This window comes from Anolis carolinensis, unplaced genomic scaffold (genome assembly GCF_035594765.1).
Source record: "Anolis carolinensis isolate JA03-04 unplaced genomic scaffold, rAnoCar3.1.pri scaffold_7, whole genome shotgun sequence".
NCBI classification, from domain to species: Eukaryota; Metazoa; Chordata; class Lepidosauria; order Squamata; family Dactyloidae; genus Anolis; species Anolis carolinensis.
The window spans coordinates 23,386,610-23,413,856 of record NW_026943818.1 but is presented as its reverse complement, the minus strand read 5'-3'; the positions used below and the strand labels follow the sequence as shown (position 1 = coordinate 23,413,856).

Below are 27,247 nucleotides of genomic sequence, written 5' to 3'. Positions count from 1 at the left end.
AGTTCTTTCTCCCACAGATATATAAAGTCCACTGGCCTAGTTTCCAACAGACTTCACAACCTCTGAGGATGCCTGCCATAGATGTGGGCGAAACGTCAGGAGAGAATGCTTCTGGAACATGGCCAGACAGCCCGGAAAACTCACAGCAATTGATTCTAATATCCGTGTTCAGATATGGGCAGACTTTGTAAAAATATTTAATTAGATTGAAATATTTTCTTACTTTGCTAGAAACGAGTTTCACGTTCCCAGAAGCCAAGGCGACGGCGGTGTCAGCCATGACTTCTGCTTTGATGGAGCCCAAGCCTCCTGTGGCGCTGGTCTTGATGAAACTGTCCAGCACCACGTCAAGCAGATCAGTAATCTGTTGGAAAAGGGAAGAAACCGTCCACATCAATGAAGACAACAACAACAACAACAACAAAATAATAATAACTCTTGTATGTTTGAGGCAAGTGGGAATGTTGCAATTACTTTTACTTATTATTATTATTATTATTATTGACACAACGACATAGCATATCTATCTCGTTTGCTGTGTCATACTATGTCATTGTGTCAATAATAATAATAATAATAATAATAATAATAATAATAACAACAATTGAGTCTCCTTGATCCCATCAACCTAGAATCAATCTTCCCTGTGCCTCATCAGAGCACAGACTCCCTTTTTTTAAAACTCTGCACTTCTTCAACTAAACGGCAGTTGGTTCCGCCTACTTCTCCATGGCAACCAGCCTCTGAGTGCTGAGATGCAATAACTGTAATACTTACCCTTTTAAAACATAAACACACATTTAAACATAACATCTGTAAACCAAAATTTGTACTTCATTACAATTATATACCATACCTTTCCTTTTTTTTGTTTACTTTGTATGCCGTTAACCTTGTTGCTCTATGCCTTCACCTTGTTTCCAACCTATAGCAAACCTCTATCAAATGGTTTCCACTGGCAATTTTTAACAGAATATTAACTGAATAGGGCAATACCTGTCCCAAGCTCCCCCATATTTTAGCTTGGATGGAAGGGTACATCTGCTTCTCATTGATGGTCATCGTGATAAGCTTGTCGAGGATAGCCGTCACCCGCTGGCGTTTGGCATCGTCATTGTGTTTACAAAAGCGGACCAGATTCGACAACCAGGGAGTCATGTATTCCAAACAGAGGTGTTTCAACTCAATGCCTGAAACAAAAATAGAAATCATGGTGTAAGAACAATCAGGAAGAGAAGTTTATGTATTTATTATTTATTTAGGGTATTTATATTCCACCCTTCTCACCCTGAAGGGGATTCAGTGCAAATATCATAGTGCAAATATACATGGCAAACATTCAATGCCATTAGACATATGACATATATAGACAGACACAGAGGAAATTTAACATTCCAGCTTCCTGAGGGAATGCTCGATTCCGGACGTTTCACCATCCTCTTGTGATACTGAGTCCTTGATGGAGTACTTCCTTATTCTTTCACACACTGCTGGGTTTTTTTTATGGTGTCGTAAATTAGTTAAATTAGCCTCCCTGCATAAAGCGGTACCTAAATTTCCTACTTGACAGATGCAACTGTCTTTCGGGCTGCATAGGTCAACAGCAAGCTAGACTATTAATGGTCAGGCGCTTACTCCGACCCAGGGGTTGTCATTCTAAAACCAAGCCAAAGTACCAATGAAAAGCTCAGCTTGAAAGGACAAACCAAGTCCAGGATCCAAATAGTCCTGGATGCCAAAACACAACGTGGATCGTGTTGCCTAGAATGTTGCATTCCAAGTCACCTTGAAAACAGAAGGGAGTTTCCAGACAGAACAAAGAGGGAAGCTAACAGGAAAAATTTGGGCCCTTTGAACAAACTTAAACAGATCCGTGCAGCCAGATCAAACAGAGGGTAATGCTTTCAAATACAAAAGACATGCAGACAAATCACAAATAAGGCTCTTTGGCATGTCGTTCCTGGGCGCAGAGCTACCTTGGCCTTCCTTCTACAGGTTTACTACCTGTCAAGAGTGACTAACATATTCCATTCTTGTGTTTGAAGAGATTTCGCAAGAAGGCTGACTCCTACGATAGCATAGCATTGAGCCATGACAGTTTAAGAGGTCTCAAAATTGAAGAGAGAGTTTCATCTATGCAGACGATCGTGCCATCACTGCTCAAGCAGGGAGCTTTGAAAGGGTTGAACAGTGTCAATATGACAATATAATAATATATAATACTAATATTATGCTATACTAATAATATATTATATATACACATAATATTGATAATAATATTATACTGTAATCTACATATATAAAAATGTTCTGACCATTTCTGCTTTAAAGTAAACAGCAAAACTAAACACCCAAAACCCACGAAATTTGGCCACAAAAGACATGGTCATTCCCGCTGTGTTTAGACATAAAAAAAAGAAAAATAAAGTCCTAATTAGAGGGAGAGGAATAATTGTTTTTTTTCCCATTGCTGCCAGTTAGAAGGCTAAGCTCCACCCACTTTATCTCCTAGCAACCCACTCAACCATTTAATAGTGCCCAGGGCCGCTTCAATCAGGCCTCTTCCACACTGCCAATAAAATACAGATTATCTGCTTTGAACTGGATTATCTTGAGTCCAGACTGTCATATAATCCACTTCAATGTGGATTTTATACAGCTGTGTAGAAGGGGCCTCATTTCATCCAGTTCTAAACAGATAATATAAGATTATAAATATAATATGAAATAATTACTGTGGTATAATAATACAGAACAATATAATTTCTAAAACCAGGACAGTAAATAAAGAGCAACACTCTGAAAGCAGGGAAATTCCAGAAAGGAAACAATCAGGGCCAGCTAACACTTCCCAACAAAGGATTCCCCCGGCAGGAAGCAGCCAGGCTTTGAGGTTGCAAGGCTATTCACTGCTATTCCACCTGGCCAACAAATGATTCCCATAAGCCACAGCAACGCGTGGCCGGGCAAAGCTAGTACAACATAATAATAATAATAATAATAATAATAATAATAATAATAATAATAATAATAATAATAATAATAGACGAAAAACAACAGGAAAAACTCAGCCGCTATCAGGACCTCAAGATTGAACTTCAAAGACTCTGGCAGAACTAGTACAGGTGGTCCCAGTGGTGATCGGCACATTGGGTGCCGTGCCAAAAGATCTCATCCGGCATTTGGAAACAATAGACATTGACAAAATCACAATCTGCCAACTGCAAAAGACCACCTAACTGGGATCTGCGCGCATCATCCAAAAATACATCATACAGTCCTAGACTCTTGGGAAGTGTTCGACTTGTGATTTTGTGATAAGAAATCCAGCATATCTATCTTGTTTGCTGTGTCATACAATAAAATAATATTAATAATACACTATTATAATTGCGCACCATGCAGTCATGCTGGCCACATGACCTGGAGATGTCTATGGACAATGCCGGCTCTTCGGCTTAGAAATGGAGATGAGCACCAACTCCCAGAGTCGGTCACAACTGGACTTAATGTCAGGGGAAACCTTTATCTTTACCTATTATAATTGTATATTATATATTACATGTAATATTATTAATAATATTGTAGTCTAGTGGTCTAGTACAAGTCGCCATGAGTCCCCTTTGGGGTGAGAAGGGCGGGATATAAATGTTGCTAATAAATAAACCAAGATGATAGGGTTGATTACTCAAATGGAATAATCTTTGCTCAGCCCTCACGGATCACAGTTTGCATCATGACACGCCTGACACAAGAACCCTCCACTGTGTCTGCTAAGTAACAACCAGATTTGGCTGTAATGTTTGGGGATTGCACCAATAAAGATTGCACTACTAATGAAGACATCTTCCTCAGGAAGGAGGAGAAAGAATTGCAGCAATAATACTGTGATAATAATATGTCCAAACCCTTCGAGTATTCAAACCAAAGCAGAAATAAAGTCTCTCGACTTACTCGACTTGCTGAATCCGGAAATGCATTCTTCTAAAAATTCTAAAGTGAGGTGGGGCTCATTAGCTGCCAGAGTCTTACTGATGGAGACAATAAAAAGGGTGTTGTTGGCAGGGATGCACAGACCCGACGTTTCCAGTAACTGGCCTTCAATCTTTAAGTTAAAGGTACAGGTTAAGGCACATAGAAGATTATAGGCCGCAGACCTGCAACAGAGAGAGAAAGGGTGCATTTTACAAACAGGATCCACAACTATTTTAATATGATGTGAAGGCAGGTGACTGACTTTTCTTTCACTTTCAGATGGATTAGGACAGAGCTCCCTTGTTCCACCTCCCCACCCAAAGGAATTTTAAAAGACTGGACAAACAAAATCTTTTAAATCCAATGTCATTAGTCTCTCTTTCTCACACACACACACATCTATATATATAAAATGTAATGTGCATTTTTCCCATGGAGTAAACAACAAAACCACTGAACCAAATCACACCAAATTTGGCCACAAAGACATAGTCATGCAATCTACGTCTTTCAATGAAAAAAACCTAGAAAAATAGTCCAAATTACAGAGGACGAGGAAGAGCCGTTCTCCCCCTGGCTGCCAGTCAGAAAGGTAGACCCCGCCCCTTTCACTTCCTAGCAACCCCTCAGCCACAATGATGCCTAGGGGACAGGCAATCTGCCTATAAAATACAGATTATCTGATTTGAACTGGATTACAGTAGAGTCTCACTTATCCAAGCTAAACGGGCCGGTAGAAGCTTGGATAAGCGAATATCTTGGATAATAAGGAGGGATTAAGGAAAAGCCTATTAAACATCAAATTAGGCTATGATTTTACAAATTAAGCACCAAAACATCATGCTATACAACAAATTTGGCAGAAAAAGCAGTTCAATACGCAGTAATGTTATCTTGTAATTACTGCACCAAAATATCACGATATATTGAAAACACTGACTACAAAAATGGCTTGAATAATCCAGAAGCTTGGATAAGCGAGGCTTGGATAAGTGAGACTCTACTGTATATGGCAGTGTAGACTTAAGGCCCTTCCACACAGCTATATAACCCAGAATGCCAAGGCACATAATCCACAGAATCTGCTTTGAACTGGATTATCTTGAGCCCAAACTGCCATATAATCCAGTTCAGCGTGGATTTTATACAGCTGTGTAGAAGGGGCCTCATATAATCCAGTTCTAAGCAGATAATATAAGATTATAAATATAAAATATAATAATTACTGTGTATAATAATACAGAACAACATGATCTCTGAAATCAGGACAGCAAATAAAGGGCAACACTCTGAAAACAGGGAAACTGGAAATTCCAGAAAAGAAACAATCAGGGCCAGCTAACACCTCCCAACAAAGGATTCCCCCAGGGAGGAAGCAGCCAGGCTTTGAGGCTGCAAGGCTATTCATTGCTATTCCACCTGGCCAAGAAAGCATTCCCATAAGCCACAGCAACGCGTGGCCGGGCACAGCTAATGTATGTGTGTGTATATATATATTTATTAAATATATATATGTGTGTGTGTGTGTGTATGTATGTGTATATACACATACATATACACACACACACATATATATATATACATATATATATGTGTATGTGTGTGTGTGTGTGTATATATATATATATATATCCACACATGCACACACACACTAGCTGAGCCCGGCCACGCATTGCTGTGGTGTACAGGAGTCCTTTGTTAGCCAGGTAGAATAGCAGTGAATAGCCTTGCAGCCTCAAAGCCTGGCCATTTTTTTCTTATGGGAATCTTTGTTTGGTGAGCTGGAATATAATAGAATAGGCTTGCTGCTTGGAAGGCTGGGTACCTGAGTTCTAGAAGAATGTTTTTTTGGGCTGCTAGAATTGCAATGAATAGCCTCACTGCTTCAAAGCCTGGCTGTTTGCTACCTAGGGGAATCTTTGGTTGGTCAGCTTCAATAGTACAGAGTAGTATTGTTGCTTCAAAGCCTGGCCGCCTTCTACAAGTGGTTGATCAACCACTTGTTTCCAACAATGGGGGGACGTGGCTGGAAACGCAGCGTTTTGGCGACGATGCGCAGCTGCAGGTAGGGGTGACCGGCTGGTTGAGGACGCAAGCGGCAGAGTTTTGTGGGGAAGGAGTTGCAAAGCTCATTCATCGCTATGATAAGTGCCTAGATTTCAGTGGGGACTATGTTGAGAAATGGTATTTGGGTCTGGCTTTCAACTGCATATGGTAAATGTTTTCTCCTATACTTTTTGAGGACGCAAGCGGCAGAGTTTTGTGGGGAAGGAGTTGCAAAGTTAATTCATCGCTATGATAAGTGCCTAGATTTGAGTGGGGACTATGTTGAGAAATGGTATTTGGGTCTGGCTTTCAACTGCATATGGTAAATGTTTTCTCCTATACTTTTTGAGGACACAAGCGGCAGAGTTTTGTGGGGAAGGAGTTGCAAAGCTCATTCATCGCTATGGTAAGTGCCTAGATTTGTAGGGGAATCCTTGTTTGAATTGCATTGAATAGCCTTGCAGCCTAAAAGCCTGGCCCCTTTTAAAAACTGAAATGAAGGACTTCATACCGTAGGCTCGGGTCGGAGCTGCCCAGGTTGAGCAACGCGATGTTGAGCAGGGTTCCAGGCACGTCCTTGGGGCGGATTTTCGTGTGCTGCGGGATGGAGTCGGGCTGCGACAGCTCCCAGCGGGTGCGTATGTGGATGATGGACTGGACGATGGCTTCACACTCCTGGTGCATGAAGGTGAGAGGCGTGCCCTGGTTGGCGATGGTTAAGGTGAACTGGTTTTCGTCGACAAGGCAAATCTCTTCGATTTCCGAGGCATAGTAAATGTCGTTCAGGAACACCGTCTGTCCCAACACTCTTGTGCGCTCTGCGGAAGTCACCTGGACCGCTGTAGAACCAACCTGCAGGAAAGAATTTAGTTTATATGGCTGTGGAATCTATACATATTATAAAAGTGAAAATATGTACCATATATACTCGAAGATAAGCCGAGTTTTTCAGTCTATTGCTTGCAATATGTGATCTATTTCTCTCTTCTCCTCCCTTATCAGTGTGTTTACTTTTGCAAAGCCTCCCTGCAGGCTATTGCTTGCAATATGTGATCTATTTCTCTCTCCTCCCTTATCAGTGTGTTTTCTTTTGCAAAGCCTCCCTCGCTCTTAATCAAGGGAATGTTTTGAAAAGAGAAATATGCCCTTGCAAGTCAGGAAGAAGAAAAATATATATTCATTAATCTTATGAAAGCATTTTCTCCTTAAATATTTGTTAAACTCTCCTACAGATATATAGGCATTAACCCCTTGCAAGCTTTTGCCATCTCTATGTACCTTTATATTTGTATCTATCTATATACATTAATTTTATATATGAATTTTCCCCTCATATGTTTGCAGGTCTTTGAAAATCCTTTATACATATAGATCCATGTACCTGTGTATCTTAGCCATACATATAATATGAATTTACCCTCATATGTTTGCAAGTCTCTGCAAATTATATATAGATATAATTATCTATATAAAGAGAGATGTCTGGATAGATATGAATATATTCTTACCTACCTATATATAGGGCTTGCAAATATTACAGGGGAGAAATGAACATACAAATATATATAGACATGTCTAGATAGATATGTATATGTATGTATGTGTGTGTGTGTGTGTGGCTTTCAAATATTGTAGGGGAAATGCACACACACACACAGAGAGGAGGGGATTTGCAAACGTTTCAGGGGAAAATGCATATGTGAAATTTGTGTCTATAAATATAGATCTATATCTAGCTCTGGACTGTTTATGTAAGCATTGAATGTTTGCCTGTTATTATGTTGGAAGCAGGCCTTAATCCCCATGTTGTTTATTTTTATTATTATTATTATTATTATTATTATTATTATTATTATTATTATTATTATTATTATTGCCTTTTACTCTAGCACTCAAGACCTGACTCTTTACTAGAGCTTTTAATCTATGTTAATTTTATCAATATTTTATGTACCGTATGTATTTTTATCCTTTACAATTTTATCTTGTAAATCGCCTAGAGCATCTTGGATGGAAGGCGATTAATAAGTAATTAAATGATGATGATGATGATAATACCATATTGTTTTTGTTGCCCCTACTTTTCCACTTATAGAGCTAGTTTATTGTTTTTCTTTGAAATATGGTAAACATTCAAAAACATTTAACCTACTGATACCTGGATTAATGAAATTTTATTGGTACAGTATCTATTTTTATTTATTTTGAAATTTACCTGTAGCTGCTGTATTTCCCACCCTAAGCTTATACTCGAGTCAATAAGTTATCCCAGTTTTTTGTGGTAAAATTAGGTGCCTCGGCTTATATTTGGGTCGGCTTATACTCGTGTATATACGGTTTGTAAACCGCTCCGAGCCAAACTGGGAGTATACAAGTCTAATAATAAATAAATAAAATAAATGTGTGGCTGGGGTGTCCACTTCCACAGACAAGCTCCTACTTCCACAAACAGCTATAGCTCCCACTATATGGGACAGACAGACGGAATGTTGTCTGTCAATCATCCCAAGCAAAGCCAGATTATGATGCGCAACGTACTTTAATCGAGACTTTGGTGTCCTTGTGGGCCAGCTTGAGGGCGTTGTGGAAAACCTTCAGGTCTTCTTCCAAGGCCAAGGTGGCCGCCGGGAGCTTCTGCTGCTCATGCTCAATGTGCTCGGCCAGCTTCCCGGGCGAGTCGATGAAGATGAGCCGCTTGCTGCCCTTGAGGCCCGTCAGGAGCCGCTCGTGGTACTTGGTGTACTCCCTCACCCAGGAGTTGCAGTTGTAGATGAACACGGCCGAGACGTTTTCGTAGGCAAACCCCGGGAAGACGACAAACCACTTGGAGAGAAAGTCCGTCTTGAAGCGATTGCTGGGCCCGGCGTGCGTGAGGTCCACCACAATCTCGTATGGCTTAGCGTAGTATGGCTTCAGGGTTAGCAGGACGTGGTATATCAGCAGGTCCCCGTTGATCTGGCCAGTCTTGAACCTAGAAGAACAGAGAGTGAGTTTGAGCCTCTTCCAGTAAAAATGTTTGGGAAACCTTGCTGACATCTTTTGGAAAATGGAAATCTCCATAACCCTTTGGGAAAATGGCATTCATGCAAGGCATGTGGTGATATGAAAATAATCAAACAACCTCAATGTATATCCAAAAATCTCAATGTATATCCAAAAAACAGGATTGTCCCAATCGCATATAAGTAGAAATCAGCGTTTCTTCTCTTGAAGTATAAGGACAAAAAGTATAGGAGAAAACATTTCTCATATGCAGTTGAAAGCCAGACCCAAATACCACTTCTCAACATAGTCGCATTAAAATCTAGGCACTTATCATAGCGATGAATGAGCCTGGAAACTCCTTCCCCACCAAACTCTGCCGCTTGCGTCTGCAACCAGCCAGTCACCCTCCCCGCAGCTGCGCATCGTCGTCAAAATGCTGCGTTGAGGACGCAAGCGGCAGAGTTTTGTGGGGAAGGAGTTGCCAAGTTAATTCCTCGCTATGATAAGTGCCTAGATTTGAATGGCGACTATGTTGAGAAGTGGTATTTGGGTGTGGTTTTCAACTGCATATGGTAAATGTTTTCTCCTATACTTTTTGAGGATGCAAGCGGCAGAGATTTGTGGGGAAGGAGTTGCCAAGCTCATTTATTGCTATGAGAAGTGCCTAGATTTGAATGGCGACTATGTTGAGAAGTGGTATTTGTGTGTGGCTTTTAACTGCATATGGTAAATGTTTTCTCCTATATTTTTTGAGGATGCAAGCGGCAGAGTTTTGTAGGGAAGGAGTTGCCAAGCTCATTCATCGTTATGATAAGTGCCTAGATTTGAATGGTGACTATGTTGAGAAGTGGTATTTGTGTGTTGCTTTTAACTGTATATGGTAAATGTTTTCTCCTATATTTTTTGAGGATGCAAGCGGCAGAGTTTTGTGGGGAAGGAGTTGCCAAGCTCATTCATCGCTATGATAAGTGACTAGATTTGAATGGCGACTATGTTGAGAAGTGGTATTTGTGTGTGGCTTTTAACTGTATATGGTAAATGTTTTCTCCTATATTTTTTGAGGATGCAAGCGGCAGAGTTTTGTGGGGAAGGAGTTGCCAAGCTCATTCATCGCTATGATAAGTGACTAGATTTGAATGGCGACTATGTTGAGAAGTGGTATTTGTGTGTGGCTTTTAACTGCATATGCTAAATGTTTTCTCCTATACTATGTTCATTTTTAAATCCAAAACGTAATTTACTTTCTGGATAACCCTCGTACATATACTCAATACAGTAAGCAATTTGTATACATAACAAATAACTTGTGGAGGCTTGAAGACGGTTACTATTTCCAACAACGTCAGGGCTACATATGAACAAGTGTCCAATGGTTGACATCTATATTTGTGACCTTGGGAATTTTTCTCTGCTGCTAAACCTGTTTGCAGAGTTCTAGAAGAGGGAAAATGAGTCATAGATGCATGCTTGGATTTTCTTTGCTTTTCTTTTGGTTAGATTTAGTTTTCAAGGTGCAACTGTACCATGGTCTGCAAGAGGAACCTGGATCCCATCGGCTTCTCTGCTGCTTGCCCTTTAATATGTCTTTTAGCACCAATAAAACACAGCGCATGTCAGTCTTTCGCACTGAAAGAGTCCCCGGGGAGGCCTGGAATTCCACCCAGCGCTGGCACAGAATAAATACCAAGGGGAAGTGGATGCTAGAAACACCTCGGCCGGATCAGCTTCCTGCGCAGCATAAAAACAAGAAGGCCAGCGCCACTATCAAAAATCTGCAGAGAAATTAGCTCTGCTCCAATGCTGCTGGCCAATGTAGCCATAGTATTAGTATACTGCAAAATGTAGTCCAACACATCTAAAGGCTAATAAGTTGAGGGAGGATGTAAGAGAGACAAAAAGGACTTCTACAATTATCTGGAAGCCAAGTCCTATGTGGCTTAGAGTGATGGGATATGTTTAGTCTGTAGGAGAGAGGGTTACGATGGGAAGTAATGGCTATGTTTACATATTGGAAAAGATGTCGTATCAAAGAGGGAGAACCTGACACAGCACAGAGAAGATGGTTTTGAAAGGCAGTACATTACAGGAGCTGTCTTCGTAGACCCATCACCAGAGTATGATACTGTAAATCAGGGATTCCCAAAGTGGGCGCTACCGCCCCCTGGTGGGCGCTGCAGCGATCCAGGGGGGTGGTGATGGCCCCTATTAGGACATGGGGGCGGGGCCAGAGGAGGGGCGGGGCCTCTTCCCAAGAGCCCGAGACAGGGCTGAGGATCTATACCTCTCCAGAGGCACTTGTTGGGGCACAGAGGGCGGAGCTAGGGAAGGGGGCGGGGCCTGCTTCCAAGAGCCTGAGACAGGGCTGAGCCTCTATACTTCTCCTGAGGCCCTTGTTGGGACACAGAGGGCGGAGCTAGGAAAGGGGGCGGGGCCTCCTTCCAAGAGCCCGAGACAGGGCTGAGGCGCCTGTTAGGACACAGGGGGCGGAGCTAGAGGACTAGGCGTGGCTTCTTCCCAAGAGCCTGAGACAGGGCTGAGCCTCTATACCTCTCCTGAGGCGCTTGTTGGGACACAGAAGTCGGAGCCTCCTTCCAAGAGCCTGAGACAGGGCTGAGCCTCTATACCTCTCCTGAGAGGCCTTTTAGGACTAAAGGGCATGGCTAGGGGCGGGGCCTCTTCCCAAGAGCCTCTGTATACCTCCCCTGAGGTGCGTGTTAGAACACGGGGGCGGGGTATAGAGGTTCGGCCCCATCAGGCACTTGGGAAGAGGCCCCACCCCTCCTCTAGCCCCGCCCCCGGTGTCCTGGCAGGCGCCACAGGACAGGGATAGAAGCTCAGCCCTGCCTCAGAGCTCGTAACTCCGCCCATCCCAGTCCCGGCTGCCCATTTGTGGCCCCTCCCACCTCCCCCTCCCAGCCCTGCATCTTGGACTAGGGGAGAGGCTCAGCCCCGCCCTCTTGAGCAGGAGCCACGCCCACCCCTCTAAGCCACACCCCCCTTTCCAGGAGGCACTGAGTAATATTTTTTTCTGGAAAAGGGGCGGTAGGCCAAATAAGTTTTGGAATTACTGCTGTAAATCATTGGCTCCTCCTGAGAAAAAATTATAATATTACAAAGGACTACAACCTCACCCACTTCATAGGAAATCGGCTACAAAACAGGAGCTTTTTTGTTGAATTCCAGAGTCAGCGAAACAGAAGAATGGCCTGCCTTGGGGAGCATGCTTGCTCCATCAATGTTCAACATTTATACAAAATGACCAGCCACGGCCAGAAGGATCAGATAGTTTCATCTATGCTGACGATCGTGCCATCACCGCTCAAGCAGGGAGCTTTGAGATGTTTGAACAGAAGCTCTCTGAAGCTTTATGTGCTCTTACTGCCTCTTACAGGAAAACCAGCTGATTCCTAATCCATGTAAAATGCAGATCTTAAGAACAAACAAACATCTCGAGCTCTGAGGATGACCTGGGAAGGAATCCCACTGGAGCATTGCAGCACACCCAAATGCCTGGGAGTCACTTTGGACCGTGCTCTGACTTACAAGAAGCACTGCTTGAATATCAAGCAAAAGGTGTGTGCTAGAAATAATATCATACGAAAGCAGACTGGCACAACCTAGGGATCATAACCAAACACAGTGAAGACATCTTCTCTTGTGCTTTGCTACTCTGCTGCTGAGTACACATGCCCAATGTGGAACACATCTCACCACGTTAAAACAGTGGATGTGTCTCTTAATGAGACCTGGACACAGAACAATAAATTCAAACTGCAGGAAAAGAGGTTTCGCCTAAACGTCAAGAAGAACTTCCTGACTATTTGACTGGGAGTCTGGTGGATCCTCCTTCTATGAAGGTCTTTAGGTTGAGGATGTTTGGGTTGTGTATGCCAGTATGGCAGAATGGGGTTGGACTGGATGGCTCTTGGGGGTCTCTTCCAATGTTATGATTCCACAACAACACACATAAACCAGATATGGAAGGAAACCAGGCATTTGTCGCTTAGAAAACCAACTTCAACTTTTCTCCTCTCTCGAACCAAGCCAGCAACTGCATCTCGGCACGGATTCCTCATCAAACTCCGATTTATTTCCCTTCCCCGAGTGTTCAAAGATGCCCGCACTTAAAAGAGGGAAAGGAGGTCATTTATTAGAGTGGCGCTGCCCCAATTAAGCCACCCCTGGCATTTCCATTACAAGCCCCGCCATCTGATGGGATGATAATTCAGATGTTGTATTTGCAGGGAGCCGAGACACGGCCTCCCACAGCGTAATTGGATGGGCCCAAGAGCATCCAGATGAAGAGCGGCAGTAAGGATGCTTTCAGGATAGCAAACAAGCTCATTTAAAGCCGTTTTGCACTTAATTAAAAGCTCTGCTGTTGATTCCAAAAAGCATTTTAAGGAGGAGAAAGTCTTAAGAGGCTTCGCACGATAGACGCATGATGCCAAGCAAGTAACCAAATTTAATTCCTTAGAAAGCCTACCAGGTACAACTACACACTGAAGCAGCTCAGGTTCTCTGAGCATCTTTGTTGTGTTGCCCTAAATACACAAATTATATAGACAATACTACAAATGTTGTTGGGACTGCTGCCTGCCTTCTTTCTTCCTTCTCCAGCTCTGATGCCTTCATGGCTTTTCCCTTCCTCCCTTCCCCTCCTTCACAAATCAACTTTCTTTCCCTGTGACATCACAGAGGGCCACTTCACCCAACAACAGCCTGTGATACAGACAGATAGAAATACAGTAGAGTCTCACTTATCCAACACTCACTTATCCAACGTTCTGGATTATACAACGCATTTTTGTAGTCAATGTTTTCAATACATCCTAATAAATTCATAAATATAGTAATTACTACGTAGCATTACTGTGTATTGAACTACCTTTTCTATCAAATTTGTTGTATAACATGATGTTTTGGTGCTTAATTTGTAAAATCATAACCAAATTTGATGTTTAATAGGCTTTTCCTTAATCCCTCCTTATTACCCAACATATTCGCTTATCCAACGTTCTGCCAGCCCATTTATGTTGGATAAGTGAGACTCTACTGTACATACATACTTTAATATAGAGAGAATATAGTTTACTCCTTTCTTCCCTCTCTGTGTGTATGTATGAATATATATATATTATTGTTGTTTTTATTGTTGTTTTTATTGTTATTTTAAAGCTAATTGTATTGTTTTAATCTATTTCTGTAAACCGCTCCGAGCCAAACTGGAAGTAGCGGTATACAAGTCTAATATATATATATATATATATATACACACACACACACACACACACAGAGTAGAGTCTCACTTATCCAACATTCGCTTATCCAACGTTCTGGATTATCCAATGCATTTTTGTAGTCAATGTTTTCAATACATCGTGATATTTTGGTGCTAAATTCGTAAATACAATAATTACTACATAGCATTACTGCATATTGAACTACCTTTTCTATCAAATTTGTTGTATAACATGATGTTTTGGTGCTTAATTTGTAAAATCATAACCTAATTTGAGGTTTAATAGGCTTTTCCTTAATCACTCCTTATTATCCAACATATTCGCTTATCCAACGTTCTGCCAGCCCGTTTATGTTGGATAAGTGAGACTCTACTGTACATACATACTTTAATATAGAGAGAATATAGTTTGCTCCTTTCTTCCCTCTCTGTGTGTATGTATGAATATATATATATATATATATATATATGTGTGTGTGTGTGTGTGTGTGTGTGTGTGTGTGTGTGTGTGTATATATATATATATATATATAGTTGTTGTTGTTTTTATTGTTGTTTATTGTTTTTATTGTTATTTTAAAGCTAATGGTATTGTTTTAATCTATTTCTGTAAACCGCTCCAAGCCAAACTGGGAGTAGCGGTATACAAGTCTAATATATATACACACACACACACACACACACACACACACACACACACAGAGTAGAGTCTCACTTATCCAACATTCGCTTATCCAACGTTCTGGATTATCCAACGCATTTTTGTAGTCAATGTTTTCAATACATCGTGATATTTTGGTGCTAAATTTGTAAATACAATAATTACTACATAGCATTACTGCATATTGAACTACCTTTTCTATCAAATTTGTTGTATAACATGATGTTTTGGTTCTTAATTTGTAAAATCATAACCTAATTTGATGTTTAATAGGCTTTTCCTTAATCCCTCCTTATTATCCAACATATTCGCTTATCCAACGTTCTGCCGGCCCGTTTATGTTGGATAAGTGAGACTCTACTGTGTGTGTGTGTGTGTGTGTATGTGTGTTCTGACCATTTCTGCCTTAAAGTAAACAGCTAAACTAAACACCCGAAACCCACAAAACTTGGCCACAAAAGATATGGTCATCCCCACTGTGTTTAGACATCAAAAAACCCCAAGAAAAATAAAGATCTAATTAGAGAGAGAGAGGAATAATTATTTTTTCCCATTGCTGCCAGTTAGAAAGCTAAGCTCCATCCACTTTGTCTCCTAGCAACCCACTCAGCCATTTAATGGCGCCTAGGGCCGCTTCAATCAAGCCTGTTCCACACTGCCTATAAAATACAGATTATCTGATTTGAACTGGATTATATGGCAGTGTAGACTCAAGGCCATTCCACACAGATATATTACCCATGTACAGAGCCGGCCCTAGGTATTTTTCAAGTGTAGGCGAACAGAATTTTGGCGCCCCCCCAAACCAATCACTGAAAAATAAAATCGTTGGATATTTAAAATGTTGGATAATAAGGAAGTATAAAGGAAAAGCCTATAAAACATCAAATTACATTATGATTTTAAAAATTAAGCACCAAAACATCATGTTTTACAACAAATCAATAGAAAAAGCAGTTCAATACATGGTAATGTTATGTAGGAATTACTATATTTGCAAATTTAGCACTAAGCATTGAACAGGGATATAGGGCAGTGTGGACTTAGATAACCCAGATAGCCCTCTAAAATCAGGACAATAAATAAAGAACAACACTCTGAAAACAGAAGAAATCCAGACAGTAAACAATCAGGGACAGCTAACTCCTCCCAAAAAAAGATTCTCCCAAGCAAGAAGAAGCCAGGCCTTGAAGCCACAGGGCCATTAAATGCTAATCAAGGTGATTAATTACAACATTCACACCTGCTTCAAAGAAAAGTTCTTTCTCCCACCCTGGACCTTCTACAGATATATAAACCCCACATACCTAGCTTCCAAGTTCCTACAGACCTCACAATCTCTGAAGGCCCCGAAGGTGGGCTCCCGTGGTGCGAAGGTGGGTCTGCGCTGGCCGGAAGGCCCGAAAGAGAAGGAGGTGGAGAGTGGTGCCCTCCTCCCAGGACGATGGTGCCCCCGGGACGATGGCGCCACAGGCAAATGCCTATTTCGCCTTATGGTTGGACCGCCTCTGCCCATGTATAATCTTATATTATCTGCTTTGAACTGTATTATCTTTAGTCCACACTGCCATAGAATCCACTTCAGTAGCCAGGCTTCAAAGTAGCTCTTTGACTGAGGGTGCTACTCTAGCTACTCCAGAAAACAGCCAGGCTTTAAGGCTGCAAGGCTATTCACTGCTATTCTACCTGACCAACAAATGATTCCCATAAGCCACAGCAAACGATGATGAACGCATGCCCGATACGCCCAAATTTGAATACTAGAGAGGTTTAGGACAGATGTATCTCAATTTCTGGGAGTTGTAGTTCACCTACAACTAGAGAAACAGTGAACCCCACCAATGATGGATCTGGACCAAATTCGGCACATAGAACCTGCATGACCAACTGAACCTACTGGAGGGAATTGTGGGGGACTGACCCACAATGGTGGGATCTGTAGTTCATCCTTCAGCCAGAGCATCAGGCTGAACATCAGGAAGAACTTCCTCACTGTGAGAAGGGCTGTTCGACAGTGGAACTCTCTCCCCGGGGCCGTGGTGGAGGCTCCTTCCTTGGAGGCTTTTAAGCAGAGGCTGGATGGCCATCTGTCGGGGGTGCTTTGAATGCGATTTCCTGCTTCTTAGCAGGGGGTTGGACTGGATGGCCCATGTGGTCTCTTCCAACTCTACTATTCTATGATTCTATGATTCTATGAGAGCACACTGAACCCCACCGCTAATCCATCTAGAGAAAACTTGTGCAACTTTAAGTACTGGTGGAGTTTCTCGGGGTCAACCTGGCATGATGGGAGTTGTAGTTCACCCACAACCGTATGCATTTTGTCAAATTAAAAAAACGACTTTTTCAAATAATAAGCCAAGAACAAGGAGTGTGGACTCAAAGCAAACGCGGAGATTTCAGAAAGAGGCAGACCCTACAATCCAGAGAGCTAATCTGGGCAAAATGGTGGTTCCTCCCCACCTTCCTCTCTCCCACGTCACTGTATAGTTACACCAGAAAGGAAATGTGTCATCCTTGTGGTTTTTTGTTCTCTAAATGGAGAACTAAACATCATGTTGCAGATGCACACATTCACTTGCAATGCACACCAAAAAAAAAGTCTTTTCCAGCTTCCAGAGTTTGCCGCTGTGGCCACGGCAAAAATATCGATCGCAGGGCTATTAAGAGTATCAGAGAACCCCGCACCCTGTTTCTCTGCCGGCCAGGTAAGACTATATTTCCCTTTTACTGGGGCTTGTTTTCCACCTTTCCTTGGGACTTGCCCTGAACTGCAGCTTACAAAAGAAAGAAGTGGACACATCCTCTAATGTTGTTTTGTGTCGAGTCTTTACTGACTTATAGCCATCCTCATGGTGGCAAAATTGGTTCAGAGGAGTTTCCATTGCCTATAGCTGAGAGTATGTGGCTTGTACAAGACTGAGTGGGGTTCAAATCCTTGTTTCTAGAGTCATAGTCCAGTGTCAACAAACTGGTGCTATAAATTAGTTCACACTATGTATAGGAAACCTATGGGAGAAGAAGTGGCGGCACATATCTACCGTATATAAGCAGACCCTAATATAAACCGAGGCACCCAATTTTACTACAAAAAAGTGGGGAAAGTTATTGACTCAAGTATAAGCCGAGGGTGGGAACTGCAGCAGCTACGGGTCAATTTCAAAATTATGAAATTATATTGAGGCATCAGTAGGTTAAAGGTTTTTCAATATTTACCGTATTTCAAAGAAAAACTCTAAACTAGCTCTGTAAGTGGAAAAATACAGTCAACAAAAACAATATGGTATTAACAATAACTTAATAATAATAATAATAATAATAATAATAATAATAATAATAATAATAATAAAAACTTCAGTCGTACCCTGCCCTATCTCCCCATGGGGACTCAGACCAGCTTCCAACATAGTAACAGGCAAACATTCAATGCCTATATAAACAATGCAGAGCTAGATATAGATCTATAATTATATACACTAATTTCACATATGTATTTCTCCCTAAAACGTTTGCAAATCCTCTCTCTATATATGTGCATTTCCTTCCAGCAATATTTGCAAGCCCTATATATTTATGCTTATATCTATCTAGAAATCTCTCTTGTGTGTGTGAGTGTGCGTGCATTTCCCCTGCAATATTTGCAAGCCCTACATATTCACATATATCTATCTAGACATCTCTCTATATATAATTATATCTGTATAGGATTTGCAAAGACTTGCAAACATATGAGGCAAACATTCATATACAAAATAATGTATACACACCGATACACATATACAGGTACATTGAAATCTCTAGATATCTATATGTTTATAGGATTTGCAAAGACTTGCAAACATATGAGGGGGAAATTTATTTATAAATTTAATATAGATAGATACAAATATAAAGGTACATAGAGGGATTGCAAAGGCTTGTAGGGGGAAATGCCAATATATCTGTAGCAGAGATTAACAAATATTTCAGGGAAAATGCTTCTGTAAGATTAATGGGTGTGTATGTATATGTGTGTGTGTGTGTGTGTGTGTGTGTGTGTATATATATATAAAATCTTCTTGACTTGCAAGGGCTTCATTCCCTTTTCAAAACATTCCCTTAGTTAAGAGCGAGGGAGGCTTTGGAAAAGAAAACACACTGATAAGGGAGGGTAAGATGAGAAATACAGGAGAGTCTCACTTATCCAACACTAGCTTATCCAATGTTCTGGATTATCCAATGCATTTTTGTAGTCAATGTTTTCAATACATCGTGATATTTTGGTGCTACATTAGTAAATAGTAGTTATTACATAGCATTACTCTGTATTGAACTACTTTTTCTGTCAAATTTGTTGTATAACATAATGTTTTGGTGCTTAATAACCTAATAACCTAATTTGATGTTTAATAGGCTTTTCCTCAATCCCTCCTTATTATCCAAGATATTCGCTTATCCAAGGTTCTGCTGGCCCGTTTAGCTTGGATAAGTGAGACTCTACTGTATATAAAAATGTAATGTATGTTTGTAGGACTGAGTAAACAACAAAACCACTGAACCAAATCACACCAAATTTGGCCACAATACACCAACACATCCAAGGTATGTCCTTCACTCAACCTCGCCCCCCCCCCAAAAAAAATGGATTGGCCTAGGTATAACACAGCCAGGCATTGAAGCTGCAAGGCTATTCAGTGCAATTTAACCAGACTAACAAAGGATTAACCTTGGTAGAAGGCAGCCAGGCTTTGAAGCAGTTATACTACTCTGTAGTATTGAAGCTGGCCAACTAAAGATTCCCATAGGTCAGTGATGGCCAACCTATGACACGCGTGTCAGCACTGACACGCCTAGCCATTTTTGCTGACACGCTGCTGCATGCAGATTGATTGGATGACTATGTCTTTGTGGCCAAATTTGGTGTGATTTGGTCCAGTGGTTTTCTTGTTTACTCCATTGGAATTATGCACATTACATTTATTTATATATATATATATATATATATATATATATATATATTCTATTATTGTAGTATAATATCATATTATTACTATTACATTATTATTATATTATTCATTGCTCATGACTACATTGAAACTAGAATAGAGAGAAATAAGCATGGAAACTGCAAGAGGTACCATAGATTGTTGTACATGGAAATAATGGTAGTACAGTAGAGTCTCACTTATCCAAGCTAAACTGGCCGGCAGAAGCTTGGATAAGCAAATATCTTGGATAATAAGGAGGGATTAAGGAAAAGGCTACTAAACATCAAATTAGGTTATAATTTTACAAATTAAGCACCAAAACATCATGTTATACAACAAATTTGATGGAAAAAGTAGTTCAATACACAGTAATGTTATGTTGTAATTACTGTATTTATGAATTTAGCACCAAAATATCAGGATATATTGAAAACATTGACTACAAAAATTGCTTGGATAATTCAGAGGCTTGGATAAGCGAGGCTTGGATTAGTGAGACTCTACTGTAAATAGTTTGATTTATTGAATAGAGTTTATTGAATACAGTTATTTAAACTATACAGTAGAGTCTCACTTATCCAAGCTAAACGGGCCGGCAGAAGCTTGGATAAGCGAATATCTTGGATAATAAGGAGGGATTAAGGAAAAGCCTATTAAACATCAAATTAGGTTATGATTTTACAAATTAAGCACCAAAACATCATGTTATACAACAAATTTGACGGAAAAAGTAGTTCTATACACAGTAATGTTATGTTGTAATTACTGTATTTATGAATTTAGCACCAAAATATCACGATATATTGAAAACATTGACTACAAAAATGGCTTGGATTATCCAGAGGCTTGGATAAGTGAAACTCTACTGTACATATTGTGAAATTATGGGGTTTTTTCTCAAAGTGACACACCACCCAAGTCATGCTAGGTTTTTTGGTGAATTTTGACACACCAAGCGCAAAAGGTTGCCCATCATTGCCCTAGGTAGCAAGCAGCTAGGCTTTGAAGTAGCGAGGCTATTCATTGCAATTCTAGCAGCCCAACAAAACATTCCCCTAGAATGCAAGTACTCAGGCTTCCAAGCAGAAAGCCTATTCCGTTGCTTTCCAGCTCATCAAACAAGGATTCCCATTAGAAGAAAACGGCTAGGCTTTGAGGCTGCAAGGCTATTCACTGCTATTCCATATATTCCCATATGTCACAGCAATGCATGGCCGGGCACAACTAGTACTTTATATAGAGAGGAGAGGATATGCTTTGGAGACAAAAAGGCACAAATAAAAAAAATCAAGTTTGGGGCAATTCCAGCACAACAACAGCCCTACGCCCTGTGCGAGCGAAGGTGAAGAAAGAGCCCTTCATGGGTCAGTTCCTCTGCTTTTGTCTCTTCAAGTGAAATCTTCAATCTCTACCATAAAGCAAAACAATGAACAGTGGGCACTTTGTGCCAGAACTGGATGCACATGCTGCCGCCACTATAGTGGATGCTTTCTATACAAGAGCAATAACCCTGTGAAGGGTGGTCTGAAAATATTAGGAGTTTTTGGAGATGGGGGAGGAAAGGTTCCTGGTGCTGACACCATGGGAAAAACTTTTATTCTGTGTGTTGGTGAAGGCTTTCATGGCCGGATTATTATTATTATTTTATTATGACACAGCAAACAAAATAGATATGCTAGATTTCGTATAAAAAAATCACAAGTCGAACACTTCCCAAGTGTCTAGGACTGTGTGATGTAATAATAATAATAATAATAATAATAATAATAATAATAATAATAATAATAACAACTTTATTTTTGTATCCCACCTCCAACTTCCCGAAGCGACTCAGGGCGGTTCACATGCCCAACAACACAAGTTAAAACACACAACAATCAATTAAAAACCCTAACTACGTAAAACAATAAGACACATCAACAGAATTGAAACCAGGACAACAATCTATATATATAAATGAGTGATGGAATCCTGGCACCGAGCAAAACAACAAAACTAAACACCCCCCAGCCTCAAAATTTGACAACACAACCCATCATCCACACCTTGTAAGGGCAATCAAAAACACTGAAGCAACCAATATTATGCTACTAATAATACAATATAATAATATTATATATATATATATATATATATATATATATACACACACACACACACACACACACACACACTGGTGGCACAGTGTGTTAAAGCGCTGAGCTGCTGAACTTGCGGACCAAAAGGTCCCAGGTTCAAATCCTGGGAGCGGAATGAGCACCCACTGTTAGCCCAGCTCCTGCCAACCTAGCAGTTTGAAAACATGCCAATGTGAGTAGATCAATAGGTACTGCTCTGGCGGGAAGGTAATGGCGCTCCATGCAGTCATGCTGGCCACATGACCTTGGAGGTGTCTATGGACAACGCCGGCTCTTCGGCTTATAAATGGAGATGAGCACCAACCTCCAGAGTCAGACACGACTGGACTTAACGTCAGGGGAAAACCTTTACCTTATTATATATTAAGTGTAATATTACTAATAATATTACCATATAATAATATAGTGCAATATAGTAATTTAATGCTTATATTGTGCTATGCTAATAATATATTGTATGTTCATTTGATTTGTAAGCCGCTCTGAGTCCCCTTCGGGGTGAGAAGAGCGGGATATAAATGTAGTAAATAAATAAATAATAAATATTTGAAGCTGCAAGGCCATTCAGTGCTAATCAAAGTGACCAATTGCAAAATTCGCACTTGCCTCCAACAGACAAGAGTTTTTTCCCCCACCTTGGACATTATTCCATAGATATATAATCCTCGCTTGACTACTTTCCATTATACCTCACAACCTCTGAGGATGCCTGCCATAGATGTGGGCGAAAACGTCAGGAGAGAATGCTTCTGGAACATGGCCATACAGACCGGAAAACTCACAGCAACCCAAACCAGATTTAAATTAATTTCTGCAAAGAACAAGGTAGGTATTTTGAGCTATGGCACTAAAACCTTTCTTCGGGGAACAACTGGCTTCCATCATCTTTTGTAGAAACAACGTTAAGATTATGCACAGATGGGAAAACAGCCATGACATTTATCATTCCACTTTGGAAACAAGATGCTATAAATAACTCAAAAGAAACCGAAATTTTTCTTCTGCTATTTCGAAGGCAGGAGGAAACGGAACATGCATGATTGGCTTTAATCTGTGTTCAATTTACAAGGCAAAACTCTTTCAACTCAGACTGAAATTTGGGTTAAATTATTAATGAATCTTAATTGATTTTACCAGGCATGTCCATTTGGGATTTTTTTTTTAAATTATGGTGTTTATCTGCTTACAAACCTAGAGGGACAACAGGATGTCACTACTAAAATCAAACATGGAAATAATTATCTTGTGTTGTCGAAGGCTTTCATGGCCGGAATCGCTGAATAGCTGTGTGTTTTTAGGGCTGTATATATGGCCATGTTTCAGAAGCATTCCCTTCTGACGTTCCAACCACATCTCTGGCATGCATCCATAGATGTGGGGGAAACGTCAGGAGAGAATGCTTCTGAAACATGGCTATACAGCTTGGAAAACTCACAGCAACCCAATTATATTGTAATCCCATCCTGAACACCCCCAGATATATAAAACCTCCCAACAAAGGATTCCCTCAGGCAGGAAGCAGCCAGGCTTTAAGCTGCAAGGCCATTCAATACTAATCAAGGTGGCCACTTGCAGCATTCACACTTGCCTCCGACAGACAAGAGTTCTTTCTTCCACCAAGGACATTATTCTACAGGTATACAAACCCCACTTGCCTAGTTTCCAATAAACCTCACAACTTCTGAGGATGCCTGCCGTAGATGTGGGCGAAACGTCAGGAGAGAATGCTTCTGAAACATGGCTATACAACCTGGGAAACTCACAGCAACCCAATTATATTGTAATCATACCCTGAACACTCCACAGATATATAAACCCCATATGTCTAGTTTCCAACAGACCTCACAACCTCTGAGGTTGCCTGCCATAGATGTAGGCGAAACATCAGGAGAGAATGCTTCTGAAACATAGCTATACAGCCTGGAAAACTCACAGCAACCCAATTATATTGTAGTCCCACCCTGGACACTCCACAGATATATAAACCCCATATGCCTAGTTTCCAACAGACCTCACAACCTCTGAGGATGACTGCCATGGATGTAGGCGAAATGTCAGGAGAGAACGATTCTGAAACATGGCCATACAGTCCAGAAAACTCACAGCAACCCAATTATATTGTAGTCCCACCTTGGATACTCCACAGATATATAAACCCCATATGTCTAGTTTCCAACGGACCTCACAACCTCCGAGGATGCCTGCCATAGATGTGGGTGAAACGACAGGAGAGAATGCTTCTGAAACAAAGTCATACAGCCCAGAAAACTCACAGCAACCCAATTATATTGTAGTCCCACCCTGAACACTCCACAGATATATAAACCCCATATGTCTAGTTTCCAACAGACCTCACAACCTCTGAGGATGCCTGCCATAGATGTGGGCGAAACGTCAGGAGAGAATGCTTCTGAAACAAAGCCATACAGCCCAGAAAACTCACAGTAACCCAATTATATTGTACTGTCGGATGGTCCTGTAAGTCAAAGGCAATTCAACTATACCACTTTTTTTATTTTTAAAGGTGAAAGACATTTTTTATTATTACAGTAGAGTCTCACTTATCCAAGTCTCACTTATCCAAGCCTCGCTTATCCAAGCCTCTGGATTATCCAAGCCATTTTTGTAGTCAATGTTTTCAATATATTGTGATATTTTGGTGCTAAATTCGTAAATACAGTAATCACAACATAACATTACCACGTATTGAACTACTTTTTTTTGTCAAATTTGTTGTATAACATAATATTTTGGTGCTTAATTTGTAAAATCATAACCTAATTTGATATTTAATAGGCTTTTCCTTAATCCCTCCTTATTATCCAAGATATTCGCTTATCCAAGCTTCTGCCAGGCCATTTAGCTTGGATAAGTGAGACTCTACTGTATAAGATTTTGACTGTAAATAGACAGTCAGCCGCCGTCCTCTCCTCCTTTTTGCCTTGTTTTTATTTGTGCTGTATTTTGAAATGGTCTTATGACTGGTCAAATAAATCAAATTATTATTACTATTACGTTTTATTTTATATATTTACTTAATGTTTCCCTGCCTTTCTCCCAATGTCAAGGTGACATCAACCAAATATGAAACCGATGGCCAAGTTCCACGTATATTTGGCCTTCCTCTGTGGGACCATCCTACCACGTTGTTTACAAACAGGAGTGGCCGCTATGGAGAATCCTTCAACAACAAGTCCTCCTGTTGACATTACTCAAGCTCCAACAAGTCCAAGCCAAACGGACCCAAGTACGACAGTGATTCCACAGGATCTTCTTACTACGCTGCCTTCTCAGGAAACAACGATGTATACCACAAAGGTGACCACCTTCGTGCCTCCATCCTCAGTCCAGACAACCGTGTTGCCAACGCAGACAACGACCACTCAGTCACCATCCCCAGAGACATCAACATCTCCACCACTGGCCTCAACGCTTCCACCAGACGTGCCAAGTCAAGAATCTGTGACTCTGAGTGAGAACCCAACCAAAGCTGAACTCTGCGAGGAAAATAATAAACGATTAATGCTGATATGCCTCATTGTAATCGGACTACTTGTTTTCTTTTGTGTGTGCCTTCTCTTAGTCGTTGTCGTCATGGCCAGCAAACTGTCCCACGTCAAGAGAAGCCAGGCAAGCAGACGCCTTCCCAGGAACAACGGAGATTTTCTCACTGCCAGTAGTTTGTGGCCCGTTGGGTTAGAGACGCTGCAGAGGATGAATACAGAGATGCCGGAAACAAGTCCTGGGCAGGAGAGGACAACATCAGGACCAGGGAAAGTGGGAGAAGAAGCCAGCAGGAAGCTCGCGAGTGAAATATCCATCAGGCAGAAGAACAAGGAGATGTCACCAAAGGAGACGTCAGAAAAGGCACGCAACAGCTCCATAAGCAAGACTGAGATTTAAGGAGATTTAAGTAGGAGGCCACTCACTGGTGGAGAGGCAGAGAGCTCTGTTGGATTATGGTTGCATGTGTATGAAATGTAAATCAAGTGTGTTTCTGCTGTTTTGCAGGAGTGTGTGTTTCAGTAATGAAACAGTTAACAGCAGGCTAGTTTTGACTGACAGCCTGTTGTGATTGCTATGACCTATCAGGCATGGTTTCCGGCTTGGAGGTCGGACTGAGGAATGTGTTTTCTTATCTCTCTGTGTGTTGAGCTGGTGCTTGCCGGAGCGAAGAGGCTGAAGAGAAATGCCAGCTCAGAGCGATGGCTTTTGCTGTGCTTTGTAAATATGTATTATAGATATAGATATTGAAATAAATGTTTGGACTTCAGACTACAGATGTGTTTGAGTCTGACATTGAACAGGAATTGGTGAGGCAGATGATTGCAACCAATTCATCAGGGTGCTGGTGTGCAGAGGATCGATGGTGTTTGAAGAAACCCACACGGCACGCACCCTGACCTCCACGCTGACAAGCTCAAGGAGTGGGGCCCAAATATCTGATCCAGAAGGATTCTCCTGCACAGATTTTGAGGGAACACTGACTGGTACGTGTCTGCGGATCTATAGTATCGATCATTCTTTCCTTCCCACTTCTGCTGCTAGAAGCATCTTTGTGAGTGGATCACGTTTGGACCATCTCAAATACTTCCATGCTGCTGGGTGAAACACCAATGTGCCATATCAGAGAGACAGATGTTCTTCAGCAACGGAGATGGTTTTGTTTTGAGGGAGAGCTTAATGTTAATGCATGCAAAAGAAAAAGCAAACATTGCGACAGGACGGAAAACATGTTTAGGTGAGCACATCGCACGGACAGTTGAGAAGTGGACCTCTAAATAAAGACATTTGACACGTTGCATGGACAGATAACAAGTGGACTTGTAAATAAAGACATTTGACACACTGCACAGACAGATGACAAGTGGACCTGGAAATAAAGACATCTGTCACACTGCATGGACAGATGACAAGTGGACCTGTAAATAAAGACATTTGACACACTGCACAGACAGATGAGAAGTGGACCTGTAAATAAAGACATTTGACAACTGTTTCCATTGAATGGACCAGGGATGCCGTGATACGTCTTATATGGGGGGGGGGGGGGGGGCGAGGGAGGCGCAAAGAGGTTTGGGCAAAAAAATAATCCCCAATGTATATATTTTGAATAAGATGTATGTAAAAAAAGTAAATACATTCCAAACTGACCGTTTTCCACACTTGTGTGGAAAAAATGGTGACAATTTAGGAAGGAAATGCATACTGTCGTTTTCATCCTGCTATAAGA

General features: G+C 41.1%; 2 protein-coding genes across 3 annotated transcripts in view; one reads left to right on the top strand and one right to left on the bottom strand.

The window, feature by feature from the left end:
- The window catches only part of nf1 (neurofibromin 1), a 202,250-nt gene that overhangs the window by 47,424 nt on the left and 127,579 nt on the right, over window positions 1–27,247 (bottom strand). For both annotated transcript variants that reach the window (XM_062959815.1, XM_062959816.1), the window contains 5 exons: window positions 8,560–8,992; window positions 6,533–6,873; window positions 3,955–4,157; window positions 997–1,190; window positions 224–364 (listed from right to left, as the gene is read on the bottom strand). In XM_062959815.1, the coding sequence (XP_062815885.1) occupies window positions 224–364; window positions 997–1,190; window positions 3,955–4,157; window positions 6,533–6,873; window positions 8,560–8,992 (1,312 nt within the window). The remainder of the gene's footprint in view (window positions 1–223; window positions 365–996; window positions 1,191–3,954; window positions 4,158–6,532; window positions 6,874–8,559; window positions 8,993–27,247) is intronic.
- On the top strand, window positions 17,326–26,287 carry LOC100563951 (uncharacterized). The gene is made up of 2 exons (XM_003227879.4): window positions 17,326–17,617; window positions 25,083–26,287. Exon 2 carries the CDS (start codon window positions 25,099–25,101, stop codon window positions 25,915–25,917), a length of 819 nt encoding a protein of 272 aa, XP_003227927.2. The 5' UTR covers window positions 17,326–17,617; window positions 25,083–25,098; the 3' UTR covers window positions 25,918–26,287.